The 24,936-nt window shown below is 35.2% G+C and overlaps 1 protein-coding gene and 2 pseudogenes across 1 annotated transcript; all 3 read right to left on the bottom strand.

Moving 5' to 3' along the window:
* Nucleotides 1-12,179: 12,179 nt before the first annotated feature.
* On the bottom strand, nt 12,180-12,307 carry LOC128134041 (5S ribosomal RNA; annotated as a pseudogene).
* A 189-nt stretch (nt 12,308-12,496) lies between these two features.
* Nucleotides 12,497-12,624, bottom strand: LOC128134040 (5S ribosomal RNA; annotated as a pseudogene).
* Nucleotides 12,625-15,003: 2,379 nt separating this feature from the next.
* LOC111914648 (delta(24)-sterol reductase) lies at nt 15,004-18,199 on the bottom strand. Its single transcript, XM_023910345.2, has 3 exons — nt 18,042-18,199; nt 15,648-16,911; nt 15,004-15,565 (listed from the first exon to the last, which is right to left on the bottom strand). Exons 2-3 carry the CDS (start codon nt 16,893-16,895, stop codon nt 15,122-15,124), a joined length of 1,692 nt encoding a protein of 563 aa, XP_023766113.1. The 5' UTR covers nt 16,896-16,911; nt 18,042-18,199; the 3' UTR covers nt 15,004-15,121.
* Nucleotides 18,200-24,936: the final 6,737 nt, after the last annotated feature.

The following is a 24,936-nucleotide window of genomic DNA, read 5'->3' as shown; positions in this document are numbered from 1 at the left end:
TAGAGAACTAACCAACTAATATGATCATAAACCTCGCAAACAATACCCATGAATTGGTCCCACCAACGAATCAGAACATCAACCGAACGAACTGAAACCACTCAACAAGATATAACTCACTAATGACTCTTGCCATGCAAAATGAGATATAACAATTCTTGATGATATAACCTAGACAATAGCAGAGAACCAAACAGAGATAGTGCTTACCCAAACCAATACAAAATTCCCAAGCAATATAAGTTCTGACAATAAACAAGAAGAAAGCAAAAGATAGTATACCCGCAATAGCACCTACTGGAAACCTGACCTCCTCTTCCTGCCGAGGTACCTACGATGGAACCTGAGCTGCCCCTACCACTAAGTATGGGCAATATGCCATTATATGACCAAGTTGATGACAACGATGGCACAATTCTACCTCCAATGTGCATTCTTGGCGAAGGTGGCCCTTCTGTCCGCACCAGCCACACTTAGACCTACTGTGCACATGCTCATGTGCCCCTTCATCCTTTGTGCAACCACCACAGCCCCTCAGGTCTCTAACACTAGCTATGGAAACGTCCAACTGCTCAAATGGACGATCAAGACCATGAGTCTACTTCCTCTTCCCCAGTTTCCCTAAATCAGTCTCCTTCTCCTGAGTTACCCCAACCATCCCATCATCCGTCTAAACAGCGAAGGTCCGACCCTCGAACCTGGTGACCAATCTATTAGTGACACGTCCAATGATGTCGGATAACTCCTCGCATAAGGCTCACGAAACCTCTGCAGTAATCCAATCATGAGATCGAATCCCCTAAAAACATGGTGCATAACGTACCTCTGATCCCAAATGACAAGAACTAGTAATAGGATCCTTCTTCCTAAAGGATTCTAGGGCTCCACAAGCTTTGGGCTCCAGAATAGCCCCCAACTGCCCCGCTACAATCTCGGCCTAAAAAGCCTCGAGACGACCATCCAAGAGCTCCAAAATCTCTTCCTTGACTGAACCCACGAATCCTCATCCCATAGGCTTCCTAGATTCTTTGAAACTTTCCCCAATTAGAGTATGGATCTTGTGCTCTTAGTAGTATGGGACCAATACTACCTTTCACACTTATCCATACTTTCCTCAAGAATCATCCTAAATCCTCTAAGTCGCCTTCTCAAACTGATACTCCACATGATCGCTAAACAGCACAACATGAATACATCCGATTATAGAAAATACATACTTTAGAAAATACATCTGATTTTTGTTTTAGAAGGTAGACCCAAACATAATGAGAGTAGTAAGCCAGAAATATAACATAATAATGCAAACCAGTTATGCTAGTAATGGGAAAATTCCAAACATCAGAATGGATAAGATCAAAAACATTAGGCACACATGAAGTTGTAGACTCAAATGGAAGTTTTACATTTTTGCCAAATTGGCATGCTTGACAAATGACATCAACGTGTGTTTTATTACATGAAACCAACTTATTAGAAATTAAAGATTGCAAGACTTTATTGTTGGGGTGACCGAGCCATTGGTGCCAAAGGGTAAGGACAACAACCACGTGAACTTGAGGAGTTGAAGGAATAACCTGGTAGAGAGGACCATCATTGTCGCATCGAATTAAAGATTTCTTGGTCCTGTAATCCTTGACAGAGAAACCAAATTCAATAGAGCATTTGTTTTGACAAGTAAATTTGCAAACGGAAATGAGGTTTTTAATTACTGAGGGTGTTATGAGTATGTTATTGAGGTGAAGTGGGCGATGAGAATTTTTTAGAGGAAATTTGGAGTGTCCGGTCTTAATTACAGGAATTTAGGACCTGTTACCAACTAAAACAGAATGAGAAATATGACTATGACTAATGGATTCGAGAATACCTTTGTTTGCATGAACGTGATCTGTAGCTCTGGCATCCATTATCCACTCATTTGTTGTAGGACCTTGTATAGACATTGTGGAGAACATGTGGGAAGTGAAGTGGGTTGTTCCTATCCAAACCACGTCCAAGGGGGAGGTATTTTTCACTGTTGTTGTTAAACTCCACTGCTGCTAAAGTTGGTCAAAGAATGGGCTTGTGGTTGAGTAGGAGCTAGGCCGAGAATTCCTTGATAATGTCAAGAAATGTTGTTGGCCCACTGAGGGTTGTTGGGCCTAGTATTCCTTCATGATTAGGTTGGAGGTGGTAAATACACCCACCCATATGGCTGAACAGAAGAAGGCAGTGTTGAAGGGTTTCTTGGGGACTGTTGGGCGGTGAATTGTTGCTGGGAACTGCCGGTGTGAGGCTACCGTCGGCGGTCGTTCCGGCGATTATTACCGTTGTGAAGAACCGTAGGTGATGACGAGTGATCGGAATGAATAGGAGCTGGAGAATTTTGATTGGTGTTGAGTCTTTGTTCTTCCAAAATAAGCATTGAACGTGCTTTCGAAAACGATGGAAATAGATGACGGTGGCGGATCATTGTTGCTATGCCATCAAAACGAGATGTGAGTTCGTTGATGGTGTATATTACAAGGTGTCTATCAGAAACCTTAGAGTTAATATCCATATTTGCTAGTTGTTCTGTAATGGTTTGAATCTTTAAGCAGTATGCATGAATTGAAAGATCACCCATGTTTATGGATCGGAGCTCACAATCTAGTTGCATAATACGAGAATCTTTGTTGTCTCGAAATAGTTTTTTTGATGTTGAGACATACTTGACGAGCCCAAGAGTTGTTCGCCATTGGAATGGTGTTGAGAAGGTTCTGAGAGAGAGTTGAGTAAAGCCACATTCTTACCATTGTTGGATTAGTGTCTAAGCCTGTAACTATATTTGGTAAGTACTTGACCCGGTTGTGTATGGTCCTTTTGGGTTGCCTTCACCATAGCAACTTGACAAAGTGATTTATAAAGAGAGTAGAGATATTATTATATTAATATGTTATGAGAATAATATATTAAAGGAATAATAATGTTATTTGATTGATGTAAGTCATAAATTAATTAAGAATTAATTTGGTGACTTAAAGAGGTTAATTGAATAAAAGAGCATAAACTGTCAAATGTGTGATAGTTGTGTTTTTGGGCTATGAATCCTTATGGATATTAGGGTGGACGAATTATAGGGTTGGATATCTTAAATTCGTCCAAGCCTCATATCTAGAAGGATCTTTGGATTTCTTAGGGCCTAAGTTATTCAATTAGGGTTAAGGGTGTAACCCTAGTAGCTCATAGTATAAATAGACTCCATGGGTGGGGGAAATCGGGAACTCTCTTGCAAGATAGAAACCCTAGATCCGATTTCCTCACTTCTCCTCTCTCTCTAAATCATCCTCTTGCTAGTTGGTGTTTGTAAGCCATTAGAGGAGTGACAATTGTGACTATAAGCTCCAAGAATAAGAAGATTCAAGCAAGCAACTTAAGGTATTCTTCTAGATCTGATTTCATATGTTATGATACAATTGTTTACACTAGATCTAGAATTGTAAGCCTTGGATACATTGCATGTTCAATTAGAGAAACCTAGATCCAAGCATTAGGGTTTGCATGTGCACATAGGAAAGTTCTTATGGCTCAAACCCATTAGTGGTATCAGAGCTTTGATTGATTTCTATTGAATTGATGCTTTGTTTGATTGTTTTTTGCTTGAAAAATCGTTTTTTGTGCCTCTGACTGATGAAGTCGGTGAGTCCCATTGTGGACTCGACGAGTAGTTCCAACTCGGTGAGTTCATAGTGGAACTCGGCGAGTTCTAGCGTCAGTTAGAGCTGATTTCAGGATTTCTTGTTGTTTTGCTTGAGGATACTTGCCTTAATTGCTTTGGGTCATTAATATCCGAATTTTATCATACATTTGAGTATATTCTTGACCAAACAAAAGATAATTACCATTTGATTGAATGATAATTTCCTTATATGATAATAATTGATTATTTGAATTAAATTGGTAAATTGTCTTACAAGTAATATTGATTAGATCAAATTTAGATAATCATTAAATTAATTAGTTGATTTATATTATTTGCTATTTGATCCTTTATGTTTTGAAAAGTTCAAAACTTGTTCTCAAGTTTTGTGATTAAAAGTTTAATTTCAATAATTTAAATTTCAAACCCTAGAATTTTACAAGTTTAAAATTCAGCCCTATACTATTATATTATTACAAGCTTAAAATATATATATATATATATATATATATATATATATATATATATATATATATATATATATATGATTTAAAAAATGCTAGTCTTACTGTTAGTAGGCCTCCTTCAGAAAGCCAGTCTATAAGGTGGGTATAAGGTTGTTCCCTATAAAATGGCGCTTAATGGGTGTACACTCACACCCACCGCTTGCTTGACTGGTGGAGGGTCGTTAGCCGAACGGGTAGGATAGGGCAATTCTCTCCTCATTAATAAGTATAATGGATTTATATTAAGTAACTAAACGAGTTTCATAAAAATTCCCAATCTTAGTTACTTTAGGAAAAGTGAATTGATGCAATCCCATGAAATTACACTTTGTACCCTTGCTAAGAAGTTAGTGGGACGTGTGTGGTTAACCGGCACACTAATTGGTTCTAAGCAAAGGTGGCAAAGGGTGACTCATTGTTTGTCATAGTTCGATGGAGCGTGTGTGGTTAACCGGCACATTGAATAGGTGACTGTAACAATGAGGGCATCATGTATATTTGCATGGTTATTCACACCCGCTTTGTGATCCTTGGCATCCCAGTCACAAACTAGAGGGGCATATCGAGAGTTAAACATGCCATTGAAAAGTTCAATGAATCTCAAAGGAATCTAGGATTTTTGCAATACATTTAAAACTTAATCTCTTTTATGTTTTTCATGGTGGAGAATTAGTGAATTGTCATTCACTTACCGTCAAATTATTTGCATATTGGATTACGGCATCCCTTTTCTAGTATGTAAATAATGTTGCTGGATCCTAGCCCTAATTTATCATTTTGGGTGTTTAATTAGGGATTCACTTCTAATCAAACTTTGTTCTTTTCTTTTTCAGATGTCGAACTCAAACAACAACAATGCTTCTGGCTCGAACTCCTCCGACTCGTTCTAACTCATGAATTTGTGTGGGAGAGTGATTTTCGACGGGTCCAATTTCAATGATTGGATCCGCAACATCCGAATGGTCACTCGTTACGAGGACAAAGAGTATGTCCTCGATAAGGAGCTGAAGGAGGTGAACATCAACACTGCTACTCCCGAAGAGATCGCTGCCTTTGAGGCTCATGAGCGTGATGCTACGAAAGTCCATTGCATCATGCTAGCGACCATGACTGTTGAACTTCAAAAGTGCTATGAGAATTACTATCCCTATGAGATGCATCAAGACTTGGTGGACCGTTACCATCAAAGTGCGAGGCAAGAGAGGTATGAGATCATCACTTCGATGATTACTACCAAAATGGGCAGTGGAGAGTCCCTTACCGCTCATCTACAAAAGATGCAGAGATATGTCGATCGTCTGCTAAAGTTGAACGTTAAGTTTGACGAACACCTGGCGATTGACATTATCCTTCACTCCTTGCCTCCCTGCTACAACCAGTTCTGCATGACCTATCACATGAATAAGGAAGAGATCACCTTGAGCAAGCTCCAAGGACTTCTTAGAACTGCTGAGAGCAATCTCAAAGACAAGTCTGCTGCATCAACTCCCACTCCAATAGCTGCTCCTGTTTTGGCCATAGTTCAAGGGAGGGGTAAGAAGAGGAAGGCTCCCTCCAAGAGCAACCACAAGGGTAAATCCCAAGATGGTACCTCTTCTAGTGGAACCAAAGTTGGTTCTGCTAAGCCCAACTCTAACCCTAAAGAGGCAGAGTGCCACCACTGCCACAAAATAGGGCATTGGAAAAGAAGCTGCCCGGAATATCTGCAAGCCAACAAGGATGGGAAGATCAAGTCGTCTTTTGCAGGTATTTACATAATTAAATCTAATGATTCATCACATGCTATTTCTTGGGTTCTTGATATAGGATGTGGTTTTCACATATGTTCTGATTTGCAGGGACTAAGAAGAAATAGGGATGTGGAACGTGGAAGAATAAATCTAATCATGGGGAACAGAAGATCGTCGCATGTCACCAAGATTGGAGTGTATTCTTTAGCGCTTAATAATGGATTAAGTTTAGATTTAAATAATAGCTGCTATTCGCCAGACATGGCAAGAAACATCATTCCATTTCATGGTTTGTTTACACAAGGATAAAGAATGCTTGTGGCATTGTCGTCTTGGACATGTCAACAAGAAACGCATGGCCCAACTCCAAAAGGATGGAGTGTTGGAATCATTCGATCTTAGGGATGATAACGTGTGCAAGTCTTGTTTGCTTGGAAGATGACCAAGTCACCCTTCACTGACACTTGTGCAAGGGGTGAGGGTCTATTGGATCTCATACACACCGATGTGTGTGGGCCCTTTAGATCCACCACGAGGAATGCGAACCGCTTCTATGTGACTTTCACCGATGACTATAGTAGATATGGGTATATCTATTTAATCAAGCATAAGTCAGAAACCTTTGAAAAGTTCAAAGAGTTTAAACAAGAAGTAGAGAATCAATTGGGCAGGAAAATCAAGATGCTTCGATCTGATCGAGGTGGAGAGTACCTAAGTCTTGGATTCCACGACTACCTCAAGGAATGCGGAATAGTTTCGCAATTGACGCCACCTAGAACACCGCAATTGAACGGTGTAGCTGAGAGGCGTAATCGAACCTTGCTGGACATGGTTCGTTCCATGATGAGTCGTGCTTCACTACCTATCTCATTATGGGGGTATGCTTTAAAGACTGCCGCCCATATCCTTAACTTAGTCCCAACTAAGAAGGTTGCCAAAACACCTCACAATATGTGGACAGGGAAAGCTCCCTCGTTAGCACATATCAAGGTTTGGGGTTGCGAGGCTTTCGCAAGACGAGAGACCCACGACAAGCTCGAACCTCGTAGTGAGCGGTATATTTTCATCGGCTTCCCGCAGAAATCCTTTGGATATCTCTTCTATAGACCAAGTGACAATATTGTCTTCGTTGCGAGGAGAGGGGTTTTCCGAGAGAGAGAACTCATAAGCCAAGGGGACAGTTGGAGGCAAATCGATCTTGAAGAGATTCAAGAGTCGAGCGATGAAGGAACCTCTAACGTTGGCGCTCAACCCGAGGAGGAAACTCCGGTTGAACCGATTGACGATTCCTTACCTCTTAGACGTTCTGAAAGAGTTAGAGTTCAACCCCATTTATATGGTTTTCATATCACTACAGAAGGGGACACGTATATTAGTGATAGTACACTAATAAATTTAGATGAACCTAACAGCTATAAGGAAGCCATGGCAGGCCCGGAGTCTACAAAATGGAAAGAGGCGATGGACAGCGAGATTCAGTCCATGTACGACAACCAAGTTTGGAATTTGGTTGACCATGTGCTCGGACATAAGACGGTTGGGTGCAAGTGGATCTTCAAGAAGAAGACTGACATGGATGGGAAGGTACACACATATAAGGCGTGATTGGTTGCGAAGGGCTTTACTCAAACTCCCGGAGTTGACTATGATGAGACCTTCTCACCAGTTGCCAAAATAAAGTCTATTAGGGTGATGTTGGCCATTGCTGCATTTCATGATTATGAAATATGGCAAATGGATGTCAAAACCGCTTTCCTTAATGGGAAGTTGGATGAGGATGTTGTGACATCCCCATTTTCACGGCCAGAAAAGACCGATTTTGTTTACGCTTTGTAAAAACCAGAGTACTTCTTTTAATAAAAATATTGCGGAATTTGTTCCCAGAAAAACATGATAATCGCGTTATCAAAGCATTTCTAAAGAAATATATTTTTATTCACTTTTAAAACATTTGGGATGTCATCGTCAATACAGAAACATAAGCATAAACAGAACTTACATTCATTTACTCTAGTGATCTATTTCTCTTTGAAATCTCTCAGTGTAATGTGACTTCATATCAACACCTGTGATATAAATAAACTGAGTGGGTCAGGTTGGGTAACCTAGTGAGTACATAGGGTTTTCAACCCACAATAATATAATTATTATGTTTAAAAAATCAAACAATCAACCCAATTACTCATCCCCATTGTCTTCTTTATTCTTAAGGATCTACCCTAAGAATCAGCTATTTCTCATTCATTCATTCCTAAGGATCATCCTAAGGAAACAACATGAAGTCCATTGTTGCCAATGACACATTGGTCAAGCGCAGCTGCTAATCTTGTCACTTAGGCACAGCTACCAAAATTGGGACATTTTCTATGAGGCGCTTCTGCCGGTATTGACCTTTAAACGCTACTGTCATGGTCATAAGGCTCCCTATTAGGCGCAGCTACCGATACTGTCCTTAGAGCGCAGCTGCTAGGACGTTTATCGTAGATCTAAAACATCTACGGGTTGTGGCGCAGCTGCCAGTGCTCATCTATAGGGTACTAGGTCCACTGCTGCCAATGTATACCTATAGGGCACTAGGTCCATGCTACTAATGTTCCTCTATTTCAGATTTTATCCCTCATCATTCATCTACCCATGTTTTACCCAACATATTTTGTAGATATAAAATACTTTATACAGTTTACATCATTTAAAACATGTATAAAAATCTTTCACCATCATAGACAGCAAGTATTCAGACAATATGCACACATAGCACGTAATTTATAATAAAATACTTCATATCTATGTGTAAGATGAAAGGGACCATGCACTCACCTGAAAGGTGGTGACTCAGCACTCGGACAGTGCTTCGATACTCTCAAAACAATTTCCCTTCGATAAAACCTAATACCAATACCACTAGCGCTTAGTCTAACGATAACCGCGACAAATTAATAGTCTAGCTATTATTATTATTATTATATAAGCGTTAAATAACACTCATAACTCATAATAATAGCCCAAATACTCATTATAAGTTCCTAATAACGTTACTATATTAAAACATAAGCTATACTAAAGATAGGGTAGGCATAGCTCACTTACAGCGGGTTTTCTCGAAAACCGGGCTTCGCTGGAGCAGCGTTCCTGAGCCGAAAGGCTCTTTTCTCGGGACTCTGGGAGCCTTGGGGCTTCCTTCGGGTGCTAGGGGGTTTACCTAGCCTTTAGGGGGGGGGGGGTGGGAGGCTAGAGAAAGAAAGTGAGTTTGGGAGGTGTGAAGAGAAGTGAATGCCCGACACCTCTATTTATAGGGGTGCTGACTAATGGACTCGTTGAGTAGGAGGACCTACTCTCCAAGTTGGTGCATGTGGTAACCTTCTGGTGGTGCCACGTGTCCAATTCTGGTGGTGCCACGTCACCCCCTATCGCGTATCAGCCTTCAAACTTAGAAAAATCATAACTCTCGCATACGAGCTCTGTTTTCGACGTTATTTTTTCCACACGTAGGTAAAAACAAGATCTAAAACTTTCATTTAGACTCCGTCGGCTAATTCTCAACTGATCTCAAATTTAACAGTAGGAGGCGTTTAGACTGTTAAATGACCGCGAAGAATTCGTAACTCCTTCATACGAACTTTGTTTTCGTCCATCTTTTTACCATTGAGTTCCTATTAATGAGATCTTCAACTCTCATTTAGGTTGCGTAAGCCAAAAACCGCTCGAACTAAAATTCGAGTTTCGGGTTGTACACTGCTAAGCCGAATCTTAGAAAAATCATAACTTCTTCATACGAAGTCAGATTTGGGCGTTCTTTTTATGGGTTTTATCGGTTTAACATATTCTACGACTTTCGTTTAGATCACTAAGGCTAAAAATTCCTCCATCGTAAATTCACTATTTACGTCTCTCGGTGCCGAGTACCATACGCTTCCGCAGTTGGCTCGATTATGTATGCTATGACTTGTACTCGCCCTGATGCGGCCTTTGCTTTGAGCATGGTCAGTAGATATCAAGGGAACCCTGGCAGAGCACATTGGACCGCAGTCAGGAACAATCTTAAGTACTTCGGAGGACCAAGGAATGGTTTCTAGTCCTCGGTGGGAGTGATGACTTAAAGGTGCGAGGGTATAGTGACACCAACTTTTAGAACGACAGGGACAATTTCCGTTCGCAGTCGGGCTGGGTCTTTACCCTTAATGGAGGAGCAGTGACTTGGAAAAGTTCCAAGCAAGAAACCGTAGCTGATTCAACGTGCGAATCAGAGTACATTGCAGCGAGAGAAGCATCAAAGGAGGCGATATGGTTGAAGAACTTCATTGGAGACCTTGGAGTTGTACCTGCCATAAAGGAGCCTATGGAAATTTTCGGTGATAATGAATGAGCGATTGCCTTGACCAAGGGACCGAGGGATCATGGTAGATCTCGTCATATTGACAGAAAATATCACTTTATTCGACATCGGGTAGAAGAAGGACACCTCGTAGTAAAGAGGGTATCGTCAGAGGATAACCCAACAGATCCGCTTACGAAGGGACTGAGTAGGGTTAAACACTTGCAGCACGCTAGGAGCATTCGGCTGAAGGACGATATTAGTTTAGATTAGATAGTTTAGAAACATATAATAGATAAATGTAATTGACGTTTGATGATTATATAAAGGAGTATTATTTATAAGTAAAGTTACTGTCTTATGTTAATTGTTTAACTATTGTTTCACTTTGCATGTTTTGACTTCCTGAATAATTGAGTTATTGAGAATAATTAAATTGTTCGAATGGTCCACAGTCGTTCATATGTTGGAAGTTGGTATGAATTAAGATTGTCATGAATTGGTGTGTAGATTATCTAAAAGGTATTAGACATAGCAAAGGTTTGCTGCAACGTTCATGAGTGCTTATGAACAAGTTTTGAGCATTGGAATAAACTCGCGCTTGCTGGAATCATTTCATGGAATTTATCACGAGTGATCGCAAGACGATAATATCATATGGTCTTAAAACCGAGATATATGGTTTATTGTTTGTTGATTGGTGGTGCATTGATAATGTGAGAACACATCAGTAACTTGATGTTATAAAACACATTGTTGTGTATGATTTGATTAGTAAATAGTAAATGCATATAAGTCGAAGTTTATTTGTTCCTTTTATCCTAAGAGGGTAAAAGCGATATCAGGGCCCCTCGATGATTTGATTTGACTTATGTGTCAGGCCCGGTCAGGACTGAATTGATGTGTTCAATTAAGTTCTATGTCAAATGAATCTGAGATCGAGAAACCAATTGTTGGACAATAAGTATGACAATGTTCCATGTAATTGTCCGCACGATATCTAGAACAGAGGATTGTACGATCCCTTATCTGAAGGACAGGATACTGATAAGATCAGAGTTTGACAGCGTCTTTGAGAGCTACGATTGCTAATCGGATTGTGTTTGCATTTATAGTTACTAGACTTATCCAAGTGGGAGACTGTTGGATTAGTGTCTAAGCATGTAACTATATTTGGTAAGTACTTGACCCGGTTGTGCATGGTCCTTTTGGGTTGCCTTCACCATAGCAACTTGACAGGGTGATTTATAAAGAGAGAAGAGATATTATTATATTAATATGTTATGAGAATAATATATTAAAGGAATAATAATATTATTTGATTGATGTAAGTCATAAATTAATTAAGAATTAATTTGGTGACTTAAAGATGTTAATTGAATAAAAGGGCATAAACTGTCAAATGTGTGATAGTTGTGTTTTTGGGCTATAAATCCTTATGGATATTAGGGTGGACGAATTTTAGGGTTGGATATCTTAAATTCGTCCAAGCCTCATATCTAAAAGGATCTTTGGATTGCTTAGGGCTTAAGTTATTCAATTAGGGTTAAGGGTGTAACCCTAGTAACTCATAGTATAAATAGACCCCATGGGTGGGGGAAATCAGGAAACCTCTTGCAAGATAGAAACCCTAGAGCCGATTTCCTCACTTCTCCTCTCTCTCTAAATCATCCTCTTGCTAGTTGGTGTTTGTAAGCCATTAAAGGAGTGACAATTGTGACTCTAAGCTCCAAGAATAAGAAGATTCAAGCAAGCAACTTAAGGTATTCTTCTAGATCTGATTTCATATGTTATGATACAATTGTTTACACTAGATCTAGAATTGTAAGCCTTGGATACATTGCATGTTCAATTAGAGAAACTTAGATCCAAGCATTAGGGTTTGCATGTGCACATAGGAAAGTTCTTATGGCTCAAACCCATTAACCATTTGTAACATCCCCCTCTGGCATGTATCACAATATTGTCCGCTTTGGGCCACTCGGCACGAGGACTTCCCAGGGGGTCACCCATCCTGGTACTACTCCCGCCCGAGCACGCTTAACTGCAGAGTTCTTATGGGATCTGCTGCCCTCACGGCTTTAAAACGCGTTGTGACAAGTAAGGTATCCACACCCCTTATAAGGAGTGTTTAGTTCTCCTTCCAAGCCGATGTGGGATCAGATCTAACCCACTTTCACCCCCCCCCATTATAGGGTTCGACGTCCCCGTCGAACACATCGACCCGTGCCCTGGCTCTGATACCATTTGTAACATCCCCCTCTGGCACGTATCACAATATTGTCCGCTTTGGGCCACTCGGCACGAGGACTTCCCAGGGGGTCACCCATCCTGGTACTACTCCCGCCCGAGCACGCTTAACTGCAGAGTTCTTATGGGATCTGCTGCCCTCACGGCTTTAAAACGCGTTGTGACAAGTAAGGTATCCACACCCCTTATAAGGAGTGTTTAGTTCTCCTTCCAAGCCGATGTGGGATCAGATCTAACCCACTTTCAAAGTGGGTTAGATCTGATCCCACATCGGCTTGGAAGGAGAACGAAACATTTCCTTATAAAGGGGTGTGGATACCTTCCTTGTCACAACGCGTTTTAAAGCCGTGAGGGCAGCAGATCCCATAAGAACTCTGCAGTTAAGCGTGCTCGGGCGGGAGTAGTACCAGGATGGGTGACCCCCTGGGAAGTCCTCGTGCCGAGTGGCCCAAAGCGGACAATATTGTGATACGTGCCAGAGGGGGGTGTTACACCATTGCATCCACCTTCTTCCATTCAGGTTCGGTTGGTTTTGGGGCTGGGTCATCATAGGTAGAGTCTATATGATCAAGGGCATCATATGCTTCACAATGGGTAGAGAATATCTCTCTCCAGGAGTTGTAATTGTGTCTGTCAAGATCGAGAATGAGAGGAATGTGGGCTTTCACGTTTGTTACTGTAAATGCTTTATATGGAAGGGTTGTAGTGCTCGATCCAGACATGTTGGTGAGTAGATGATAGAGGTTGATTTTTAGGGTTGAGGCAGAATAGAAAAGCGGCAGAAAGACGAGCTGTGGGAGGGAGATGATCTGAGAAAGACAAGAACATGGAAAATAGAAGAAAAATTTAGGCAATATTGAATTGCCGCTCTGATACCATATTAATCAATGATTCTCCTTGAATGACAAATAAGGTTACACATGTATATATACATGAGAATACAAAGGACTGGGCCTAGACTATATAAACCAATGATGGACTAATACACAACCGACTATATACTAAATAGTATATACTCTAACACGTGGACTAGGCTAAAGGACCAAATCCAACTCTTTTACTTAATACTCAGAACATAAGTTCGATTCAAATATCACACTTAAGCTGTAGTGATTAAGTGAAGGGAAAATGCATCATAAAGTATCATAGGTTATAAACCCTTAAGTTGTAGTTGTTAAATATCACATTTACCAATCATTATTATACGAAATTTAAAAGGTAATTGAAGTTTCAAATTAATATGGTTGAAAGAAAATTGTTTCTATAATAATTATATATATATATATATATATATATATATATATATATATATATATATATATATATATATATATATATTGCCATTAACAAGTCATGTCTAGGCCTGAGCAAGTAGTATTAGACATTTAGAATGATTAAGATGAGGATGATAAAACATGAGATTAAGTGACATGTTTAGAATTTGCATGACGTGAGCAGTCCATTAGGCACGGCCCTGAGCAACATGAGAATAAGTTTAGGAATGGTTGGGGCCTCATCCCACACCCATAAGCATGCATCAATCTCTAAGGATACATGTTTACTCTTTCAAGTTCACTACAAGGGTAAGGAAATCCTCTCATGCGGCTTGAAGACTATCTTTTCGACAGATCCCAACCTATGATATATAAAAAGGGGCAAACATGAAGCACATTATTGTGAGATAGCCTTGCAAAATTAAGATGGGGACTTCAAAAATGATTAAATCTGAAACGTTTACAAGATGATGCACATTGATCGTGTGGAATACCCTCTTCTTGAAATATGTGTCAATGATCAAATCTAAATCCAATAGTAAGAAACAACTCCCCAAAACAGAGATTGTAACCTCTTCCTAAAAGAAAATTTGATGGTTGGGTGATGGTGGATCCGAACATATCTCATAATTCAGGACAATATGAACAAGTGGGTTCCCATACACCCAACCACGTGCCAAAACATGTGCTCCTAAAAAGTGCTTCATGGGCAGGTATCGATATCAACTTCTTGAATATGTCATTTTCAAGTTTATAGCTACATTTTATAGTCAAGTTTGTTAATACAAATGTGGAACTATTCTTGTAAAAGAATGAAGCTTTACATGTGCTCATAAAAAGTGCCTTATGTATAAAGCTTTACAATGTGAATATACTGCCATGGTCCACTTTATGCTAAATTTAGCATGCTCCTTGCAAATTCGAGATTGAACACTTAAGCTGGGAAAAAAACATCAAGTTTAAAGAGAAATAGTTTAAGTAAAGATTAATCAACTTTGTATATTTGGTTCCAGCTACCTGTTTGACACCTTCATTGTCTTTGCCATTTGGCGACGAATTGTCATCCTGTGAGATAATTATACCTTTTATCGAGGTAATTTTAAAATAGCTTCTCATTTATCTCAAAAAAAAACAAAATTCATTTGTATCAACTTTCAAGGTTGCCTAATCTCGTGTATAATACCAATCCTTTCTTTCCAGGCTAAAATCCAAAGGGGCTGATTATGAGTAATGACGTGACCAATTTCCCAAAAACAAACACGAAAACCAATGATAATGAAGGTGCAAATCAAATGATATTCATGTTCTTAGTCTGCAAACAAACAATAATAATCAACAAGAAATCCAATCAACCGTGACACTAAATCCATATAATATCTAAACTAGCAAACCAATCAATCTTCTTCAGCATAAGGAACTTCAACTTGAGCTTGCTCAGCTTCCTGAACCTCCTTCTCAGTCTTCCTCCCTTTCTTACATTTATAATAAACACTCATAAACGTCCCTACAGCTCCATACTTATTCCTACACTGTTCATAAAGCCCCGCTTCAAACATCCTCCAGAAATTCTTCTCATTCAGTTCAGACACCGCATATTGTGGCTGAAACCCATGGTTCTCAATCAACCAATTTTCCATTCTACGAACCGCATCCGCTCCATCAAACACCTCCCCCCTCAACACGGGTCCCGGTGCATAATACACACCGACATCCGTGTACATTTGTGCATACACCGTGTCCCCTTGTCTCATCTCTTCATCAAATCCTGGCTCCGGGTACACCATTGTTTTCCATGGTAGGTTGAACAACCGGTGCGGGCATAACCAAAGTGGATACACCTGTAAAAAAAAATAACAGGTTATACTGCGTTTGACATGCATTGGATAACAGAGACTGATGGGACTGAGACAGATATTATACCTCCATTTCACGATCGACCCATTCTAAAGCATCGGGAACTTTGTAAAGAGGAACAAGCATATCTTGAATGACATGCATTTCATGATAATAGTTGCGAATAGCTTCACCTTGTGTAGCTTTAAGTAAAGAAACCTTGGGTGGCATCATCCACCCAAGCAAATACCTAAACCACCATTGATCACCAAACGGAAGAATAAGCTTCCCTTCCCAATACAAACACCGCGTATGTCTATGATAATACTCACGCGTCGGAATATACTCAACAAATTCCCCTTTTGTCAAAGCCGTTTGAGCATGTTGATAAAACCACGGCTTAAACCACCACCCAACACTATTTATCTTATTCCCTTTCATCTTCGCCTCTTCTTTCGACGCGTACTTTCCCGTCATACAAACACCTTCATTCGCATTGTAGATCATCGTTTCAACAAAATCAGGGGTACTTTCGTCATTATCTATCCCGAAAGGTGGTGCGAAAGAGTTGATATAAGCTTGTCCGAGATCACGAATGTTTCCTCTCACGGGTTTGTAGGTCAGCTTCATGTATTCCTTGATCGGAATCAGTTTGATTTCGGCGGAAACGAGTAATCCGAGAGTTCCTTGGGACCACGGAATGGCATAGAAAAGGTCGGAATACTCATTCTCTCGTGTAGCTCTAACAACACGTCCACCCGAAAGAACAATTTCATATGCCACTACGGTATCGGAAAAAAGCCCGTATAAATGCGAACTCCCTTCGATTCCATACCCGTTGATAAGCCCGCCAACTGTCAAATCGTCCAGCTCAGCAACAACCGCGAGCGCGAGGTTTAATGGGACTGTGGCCCGTGTGATTTGACCCATGTTGACCAAGGGTTCGCATTTTGCGATCATTCTTTCTTGGTCTATTTCTAGAATGTTCCGAAAGGCCGAGAGGTCAACTTCGAAATGGCGGGCCCGCTTGTAGTCAACGTTTCTCATTCCGACCGCGATCCAGGGCTTTCGGGCCGTGCATACGAGCCCGTCTTTTGATGGGTTTCTTTCTGCGAGACGTTTCACGACTTTTTTGACATTTTCTTCGTGTTCTTTTTGGCGTTGTTTGTATGATTTCCATTCGGATCTTACGTCTCCAAGATAAGTGAGAAAGTATAAGGTGAAGGAGATTGGGAGAACAACAAAGATGACAATAATCCATCTGAATTGGACAAAATAGTCCACCCAAATTTTCTTTCGTTTTGGGCGTACCAATGGTGCTTCAAGATCTGCCATTTTTTGATATCGAGATCTGTATAAATAAAAAAGATCAGAAACATGTTGTAGAGAATAGCAACATACTTTTTATCTGAATGCCTATAATGTGCATTGCCTATAATGGTAAAAAGAGTAAAGTATGTTGCAATTATCATCCATCATAAATATAAGAAAATGACACAACACTCTCTGGGGTTCACTTACTTTTGTTATCTGATTGGTTTCACTGGTTTACAGCAATTTTTTGGTTCAAATTTGTAGCCTACCACAATTATTACATTTTCATGGGGACCCTATGATAATACAAACAACACTGCCAGAAGTCTATAACATAATGAAGATATAAATATGATCCACATACATTACAATAATGACAAAAGTGGACCACAACAAATTTTGTTTAATAATGACAGAAAGTACTTGAGATTATCATTATATCCTTTGTACACACAATATATTATTGAAAGATACTTTAGTTTAATGGTGATAAAGAGATATTATATACTAAAAACCCTTAATTGCAAGGGGTATCTGTTAAAAAAATGGAATAAGAACACCAGTCTAGATGCAGGTAAAAGTGATTATAGTCTTACTTGTAAATATGATTAGTTCATGATTAGTGTAATTATTCAAGGAAAGCTGTCTGTAATTTTGATGTAGATTAATATCAAGCATCCACCCTTGCACATAGATCTACAGATCCTTAGAAGGAAAATTATGAATCCAAAAATCCTAATTATAAGCATTGTACTCAAACGAACAAATTCGCTACAAAATGCCGATGCATGCAGCATAGATCTGCAAATCCTTGCAAGAAAATACCCAAAATCATACTGTTTAAGCATATAGTTCTAAAACCCTTAAGAAACTCCATGGTGCAGAAAACGATAAACCCTACCTCGAAAATAGTCAAACAGCATGCATAAACAATAAACCTTACTTAGAAAGTAATCAATCAAGATAGAATAATCAATAAACAAAATTCTGAGATTAAAGGAACTAGTCAAACCAGATAAACCCATTAATCGAAGAAACACGTAATTGATATCGATAGATCTAAAGATCTTCAACTTTTTGAGTGTGCATGTGTGGAATCTTCAAGTGTAAAGCTTAAGCAACCCCATATAGAGAATTAAATAACAAATCAGAGAGAGAAAAGCTTACCAGAAGAATAAAAGGCAAATGCAGACAAGATCGGAGCCTTAAAAGGTCGAAGCTCCTGTGGATAGGATTCGTGAGGGAAAAGGGGAATAGCTTTCACTGTCCAAGCAGAGAGTGAAGCAGGCGGCGTTGTTAATTGAACACGAACGCTTGTATTTATAGCAATAGGAAAAGGGTGAGGAAAAAGGGAAGAAGGAAAAAAGGGTTGTTTCACTATATTCCTCTAATAATTGCATCATGTCAGTGACCATATTGTAATATATTTTTTAGAATATAATAATTTATAGTTTTAGTCCTCCAACATATTACTAATAAACATTTTGGTCACATAAGGAATGTTTTGTTGGGGTACTTTGTCGTTTTGTCTTATTCTTAGACAACACTTTTAACATGGCATCAAGAAATAAAATATTTTAAACCATTGTAATTATCCATGCTAAAAAAAAAATAATGAATATATTTTCATTTTAATTTATAAATCATTATCATTATCATTATATATTTATAAAGCTAACATTTTTCCTTTTACCAAATTCATTTGAAACTCCCATTCATTTTTCCTTTCACCACATACATTTGAAACTCCCATGACTTTTCAATTTCTTTCTAATAATGATTATAAGTTGGTTAATAATGTTAAATAAATATCAAACCTAAAGTGTAATCATATATAAACTAAATTTCAATATTAAAAGAATATATATTCTTCTACTTATAAAGTTATGTTTTTAACTTTGAACATATTATACTTAATTTATTAGGTTTAATATGTTGTTGTATGTAAACCATTATCATTTTAATGCTACAACTTTTGAACAATTTGTATAAAATACTATATATTATATTATATTTTATTCATAAGTAACCCACGGGTAGAGGTCATTCAAAAGATTGAGATTATGCAGTTTTAATAGATGTATATATTATCATATAATTCAAAATAGAGTAAATTACAATAATGGTCCTTATGGTTTAGAGTAATTTATGTGTTTAGTCCATGACTTACTTTTTTTAACTCGGAAGGTCCCTACTATTTGTTTTTTGTTACGTATTTTGTGTCTGTCTTACCTAAAAAGACTATTTTTTCCCTTGATTTTCTAATTTATTTAAATAAGCACACCCCAACCCCACCATTCACCTTACCTTACTTACCCCATAATTTTTCCGTATTTAAATAATAGTCTTTTTAGGTAAGACAGAGACCAAACACGTAACAAAAATAAACAATAGAGACAAAACGCGTAACAAAAACAAATAGTAGGGACCTTCCAAGTTAAAAAATAAGTTAGGGACCGTTCGTGTAATTTACTCTTCAAAATAATCAATATATTATATCTCCTTAATATACGAATTATTATATCAAATTTAACAATAATATTATTGTTATATTTAAAAAAACATGTTAAGATTTCAGTTATATAGATGCTTATGCGCAACGCGCAGACATTCGCCTAGTATACTTATAAAGGAAGCATTTTTCCAAACATCACATTCATTTGAAACTCTCATGCATTTTCTCTTTCACCACATTCATTTGAAACTCCCATGACTTTTCAATTTCTTTCTAATAATAATTATAATTTGGTTAATTAGTTTAAATAAATATCAAACCTAAAGTGTAATCATATATAAACTAAATTTTAATATTAAAATAATATATTTATTTCTACTTATAAATTTATGTTTTTAACTTTCAACATATTATATTAAATTTATTAGTTTTAATATATTGTTGGATGTAAACCATTATCATATTTAAGATACAATTTTGGAACAATTTGTATAAAATACTTAAATTATTAATTTAAATATAACATTATAATATCAACTTAAATATAAATTTTAGTTTAACTTAAAACCCAAAAAATATTTTGCAAATAGTTAAAAGTGATAAATCGTAGTGTCTTTCTAATAATGATTATAAGTTGATTAATAATGTTAAATAAATATCAAACCTAAAGTGTAATCATAAATAAACTAAATTTCAATACTAAAATGATATCTTTACATCTACTTGTAAAGTTATGGCTTTAACTTTTAAAATATTATACTTAATTTATTAGATTTAATATGTTGTTATATATAAACCATTATCAGTTTAAAGCTGCAACTTTTGAATAGTTTGGACAAAATACTTAAATTGCAAACTTAAATATAACACTACAATGTCAATTTAAAATATAAATTTCAGTTCCACTTAAAAAAGCAAAAATACTTTGTAAATATTTAAAAGTGATAAATTATAGTGATAAATGCAAAAACTAAATTGTAATCTCAAATTAACTAAAATATTTCCTAAAGGTAGTTTTATAATCGTTAAAAGTTTTCAAATAAGTAGTTTATAATAACATACAAAAAACAATAGTTAAAAATAACTCAGTATAAATGTTTATATTGTTACCTTTAAAATCAAAAAATAATGTTTGATGTTTTAAATAATTATAATGATAGAAATTAAAACATTAAGCATATAAATTTTAAAAAATTAATTAAGAATAACAACAACTATAAATAACATTAAACCATATATTATATTTAAATTTATTCATGTGTAACTCACGGGTAGAAAGTTATTCAAACGATTAAGATTAAGAAGTTATAATATATATATATATATATATATATATATATATATATATATATATATATATATATATATTATCGTATAATTGAAAGTAATCAATATATTATATCAATTTAGAATACGAATTATTATATTAACTTTAACGACGACGTTATTGTTATATTTAATATATATATATATATATATATATATATATATATATATATATATATATATATATATATATATATATATATATATATATATATATAAACTTAAACTATATAAGTGTTATCACGCATTACAATGTGAACTTAAATATAAATTTATGTTCCAATTAAAAAATCAAAGAATATTTTGTAAATAGTTAAAAGTGATAAATTGTAGTAATGAATGCAAAAACTAAATTGTAATCTCAATTTAAGTAAAATATCTCTTGGAGATATTTTTATAATCGTTAAAAGTTTCTAAATAAGTAGCTTAAAATAACTTACAATAGTAATAATTAAAAATAACTCTATATAAATGATTATATTGTTAATTTTAAAATCAAAAGTAATGTTTGATGTTTTTAATAATCATAATGATAGAAATTAAAACATTAAGCAAATAAATTTTAAAAAATTAATTAACAATAACAACAATTATAAATAACATTAAACTATTTATTATATTTAATTTTATTCATGTATAACTCGCAGGTAGAAGTCATTCAAACGATTGAGATTATGAAGTTATAATAGATGTATATATTATCATATAATTCAAAATAATCAATATATTATATCAATTTAGTATACAAATTATTATATCAAATTTAACAACATCATTATTGTTATATTTAAAAAAAAAAACATATATTTGTAAAGACTCCAACTATATAGGTGTTTCTGCGCAACGCGCGGGCATTCGCCTAGTCATACATATTTATAAAGTTAACATTTTTTCTTGAATCTCATACATTTGAAACCCCCTTTTTTAACTTCCTTTCACCACATTCATTTGAAACTCCCATGATTTTTCAATTTCTTTACAAAAATATTATAAATAATTTAAATAATGTTCTAATAAACAAGAAAAGGTGTTTTATTACAATGCCTTCATCCCACATCGATGGTGAGAGTAAACAAAAGAATGTTTCCTCTTCTATAAATAGGAAAGGTTGTGAAATGTTTTAAAGGGAACAAACCATTAGGACTTCCTGATGCCTACCTTTGTAGGATTTTGAAGGTATTATTTGGTGAGATTGTCTATATCGGCAAGTGTCCAGTTAACTTTTAGAATTCCAAAAATGGTTTTGAGCCGAATTTGTTTAGGTTTAAACCGTGTTTCACTTAGAAAAAAAAATTATGTAGTTGAGTATATTGAGTTGAACCGGAGCTGGATTAATTTGGACCGATAAAGGAATCATTTTCCTTTCACAACAAACATTTGAAACTCCCATGATTTTTCAAATTATTTCTAATAATATTATAAATAAGTTACATAATTTTATATAAATATAAAAAAGCATCTATCTAAACCTAAAATTACAACTGTTTGAAAAATCACTTTGATTCAAAAGCACGAAATATATACAAACCGGGTTTCACTAGAAAAAAATATGTAGTTTGGTATATTTAGTTGAAGGTCCGAGTTTGATCTATTTGGACCATAAAAGAAGTATTTTCCTTTCACTACATACATTTGAAACACCCATGATTTTTTAAATTGTTTCCAATGATATTTTAAAAAAGCTACATCATGTTATATAAATACAAAAAAATCTACCTAAAAGTAAAATTATAATTGTTTGAAAATTCGATTTGATCAAAAGCACGAAATATATACGCAGATTATATTTTATAAATGAATTCTTTTTATAATGAACTTTTGAATCTTGAAAATACATATAAGCAAACTTTCTATATATATTAGGTACCTAACTGAATTTATGATTTTAGAATTGAACAAAAAGTTATTCAATAAGAACTTACTTTTTTGGATAGTAACTTACGAGATTATAGAAAAATGGAACTATTGAACAATAAAGAAAGGGTAAACAAGAGAAAGGGTGTTTTACTAAATAAGTTGAATAATGTTTTATTACAATGTCTTCATCCCACATCGATGGTGAGAGTAAACAAGAGAACGTTTCCTCTTCTATAAATAGGAAATGTTGTGAAATGTTTCAAAGGGACCAAACCATGAGAACTTCATTATGCCTACCTGTTTAGGATGTTGAGGGTATTCTTTGGTGAGATTGTCTTTATTGGCAACTGTCCATTTAAGTTTTAGAATCCCAAAAATGGTTTTGAACAAGATTTTTTTAGGTTCAAACAGAGTTTCAGTTGAAAAACCGTTATGTAGTTTGGTATATTGAGTTGAATCGGTCTGAGTTTGATCAATTTGGACCGATAAAGAAAACATTTTCCTTTCAGCACATACATTTGAAACTCCCATGATTTTTAAAATTGTTTCTAATAATATTATAAATAAGTTACCTAAACATAAAATTATAATTGTTTGAAAAATAAATTTGATTCAAAAACACAAAATATATACAAACCGGGTTTCAATAGAAAAAAATGTTATGTAGTTTGGTATATTAAGCTGAATCGGTCCGAGTTTGATCACTTTGGACCGATAAATGAAGCATTTTCCTTTCACCACATACATTTGAAACTCCATTGATTATTCAAATTGTTTATAATAATATTATAAGTTACATAATGTTATATAAATATAAAAAGATCTACCTAAACATAAAATTATAATTGTTTGAAAAAATCACTTTGATTCAAAAGCACGAAATATATATTCGATTATATTTTATAAATGAATTCATTTTATAATGATATTTTGAATCATGAAAATACATATAAACAAACTTTCTATATTAAGTATCTAATTTAATTTATGATTTTAGGATTTAACAAAAAGTTATTCAATAAAAACATGATTTTTTATAGCAACTTACGAGATTACTGAAAAATAGAATTATTGAACAATAAATTTTTTTGATAAAGTTTTATTTTTATTATTTAATATTTTATTTAACAAAATGAAATTATTGGCAAATAAAGAAATGAGTTTAATTAAAATGTCTTCATCCCACATTGATCGTGAGAGTAAACAAGAGAATGTATTCTCTTATATAAATATGGAAGATTGTCAAATATTTTAAAGTGACTAAGCCATGAGATCTTCCTTGCATATAACTTTGTAGGACGTTGAGTGTATTCTCTGGTGAGATTGTCTTTGTCGACAAGTGACCAATTCAATTTCAGAATTTCGAAAATGATTTTGGACCGTATCTTTTAGATTTGGACCGAGTTTAATAAAGATCCGAGTGTCTTCTGGTTGAGTTAGGCAAACTCGCTTCCATTGGAGGCTGAGTTTAAGTAACATACCGATTATTTGGTTGTGTTAGCCAAGTTTTACAACCATGTATGTAATACAATTTAAAGGTTTAACCTTATAAAAGACGTCACTATTATTATATGTTCTACATAATTATGGTAATATTTATGATACAAAACATTTTTTTTACTATTTAAGATAAAATGTTGTCTCTATTATCATATGTTGTACACAATGATAAAATTGAAGATAGATAAAAAGATGTCTTTATTATCGTATTTTCTACATAATGATAATATCTAATATAAACGTTTTAATTTAATATGAAATTATTATTTAATAGATAACAATAACGATTTATTTATTTTTAAATTTTTTTTCTATTTTAATAATATAACTTTGTATATGCAAAACAACTTCAAGTTCCAACCTTATCTCTTACAATATAGTTCAACATAATAACGATACTAAAAATCATTTTTTTATATTTTTTATGAAATTATTATTTAATTGTTAATAACAATGATTTACTTATTTTTAATATAAAATATTTTTTTATATCTCACGCAACGCGCGGGCATTCACCTACTATACTTATAAAGCTTGCATTTTTTCTTGAACCACATTCATTTGAAACTCCCATTTATTTTTTTCCTTTCACCACATTCATTTGAAACTTCCACGACTTTTCAATTTCTTTCTAATAATTATTATAAGTTGGTTAATAAGGTTAAATAAATATCAAACCTAAAGTGTAATCATATATAAACTAAATTTCAATATTAAAAAAAATATATATTCTTCTACTTATAAAGTTAGTTTTTAACTTTTAACATATAATACTTAATTTATTATGTATAATATGTTGTATGTAAACCATTATCATTAACAACTTTTAATCAATTTGTATAAAATACTTAAATTGTTAATTTAAATATAACCTTACAGGATCAACTTAAATATAAAATTTAGTTCAACTTAAACAACCCAAAG

Source organism: Lactuca sativa, chromosome 4, assembly GCF_002870075.4.
Source record: "Lactuca sativa cultivar Salinas chromosome 4, Lsat_Salinas_v11, whole genome shotgun sequence".
NCBI classification, from domain to species: domain Eukaryota; kingdom Viridiplantae; phylum Streptophyta; class Magnoliopsida; order Asterales; family Asteraceae; genus Lactuca; species Lactuca sativa.
This window is presented reverse-complemented; position numbering and strand designations above follow the sequence as displayed.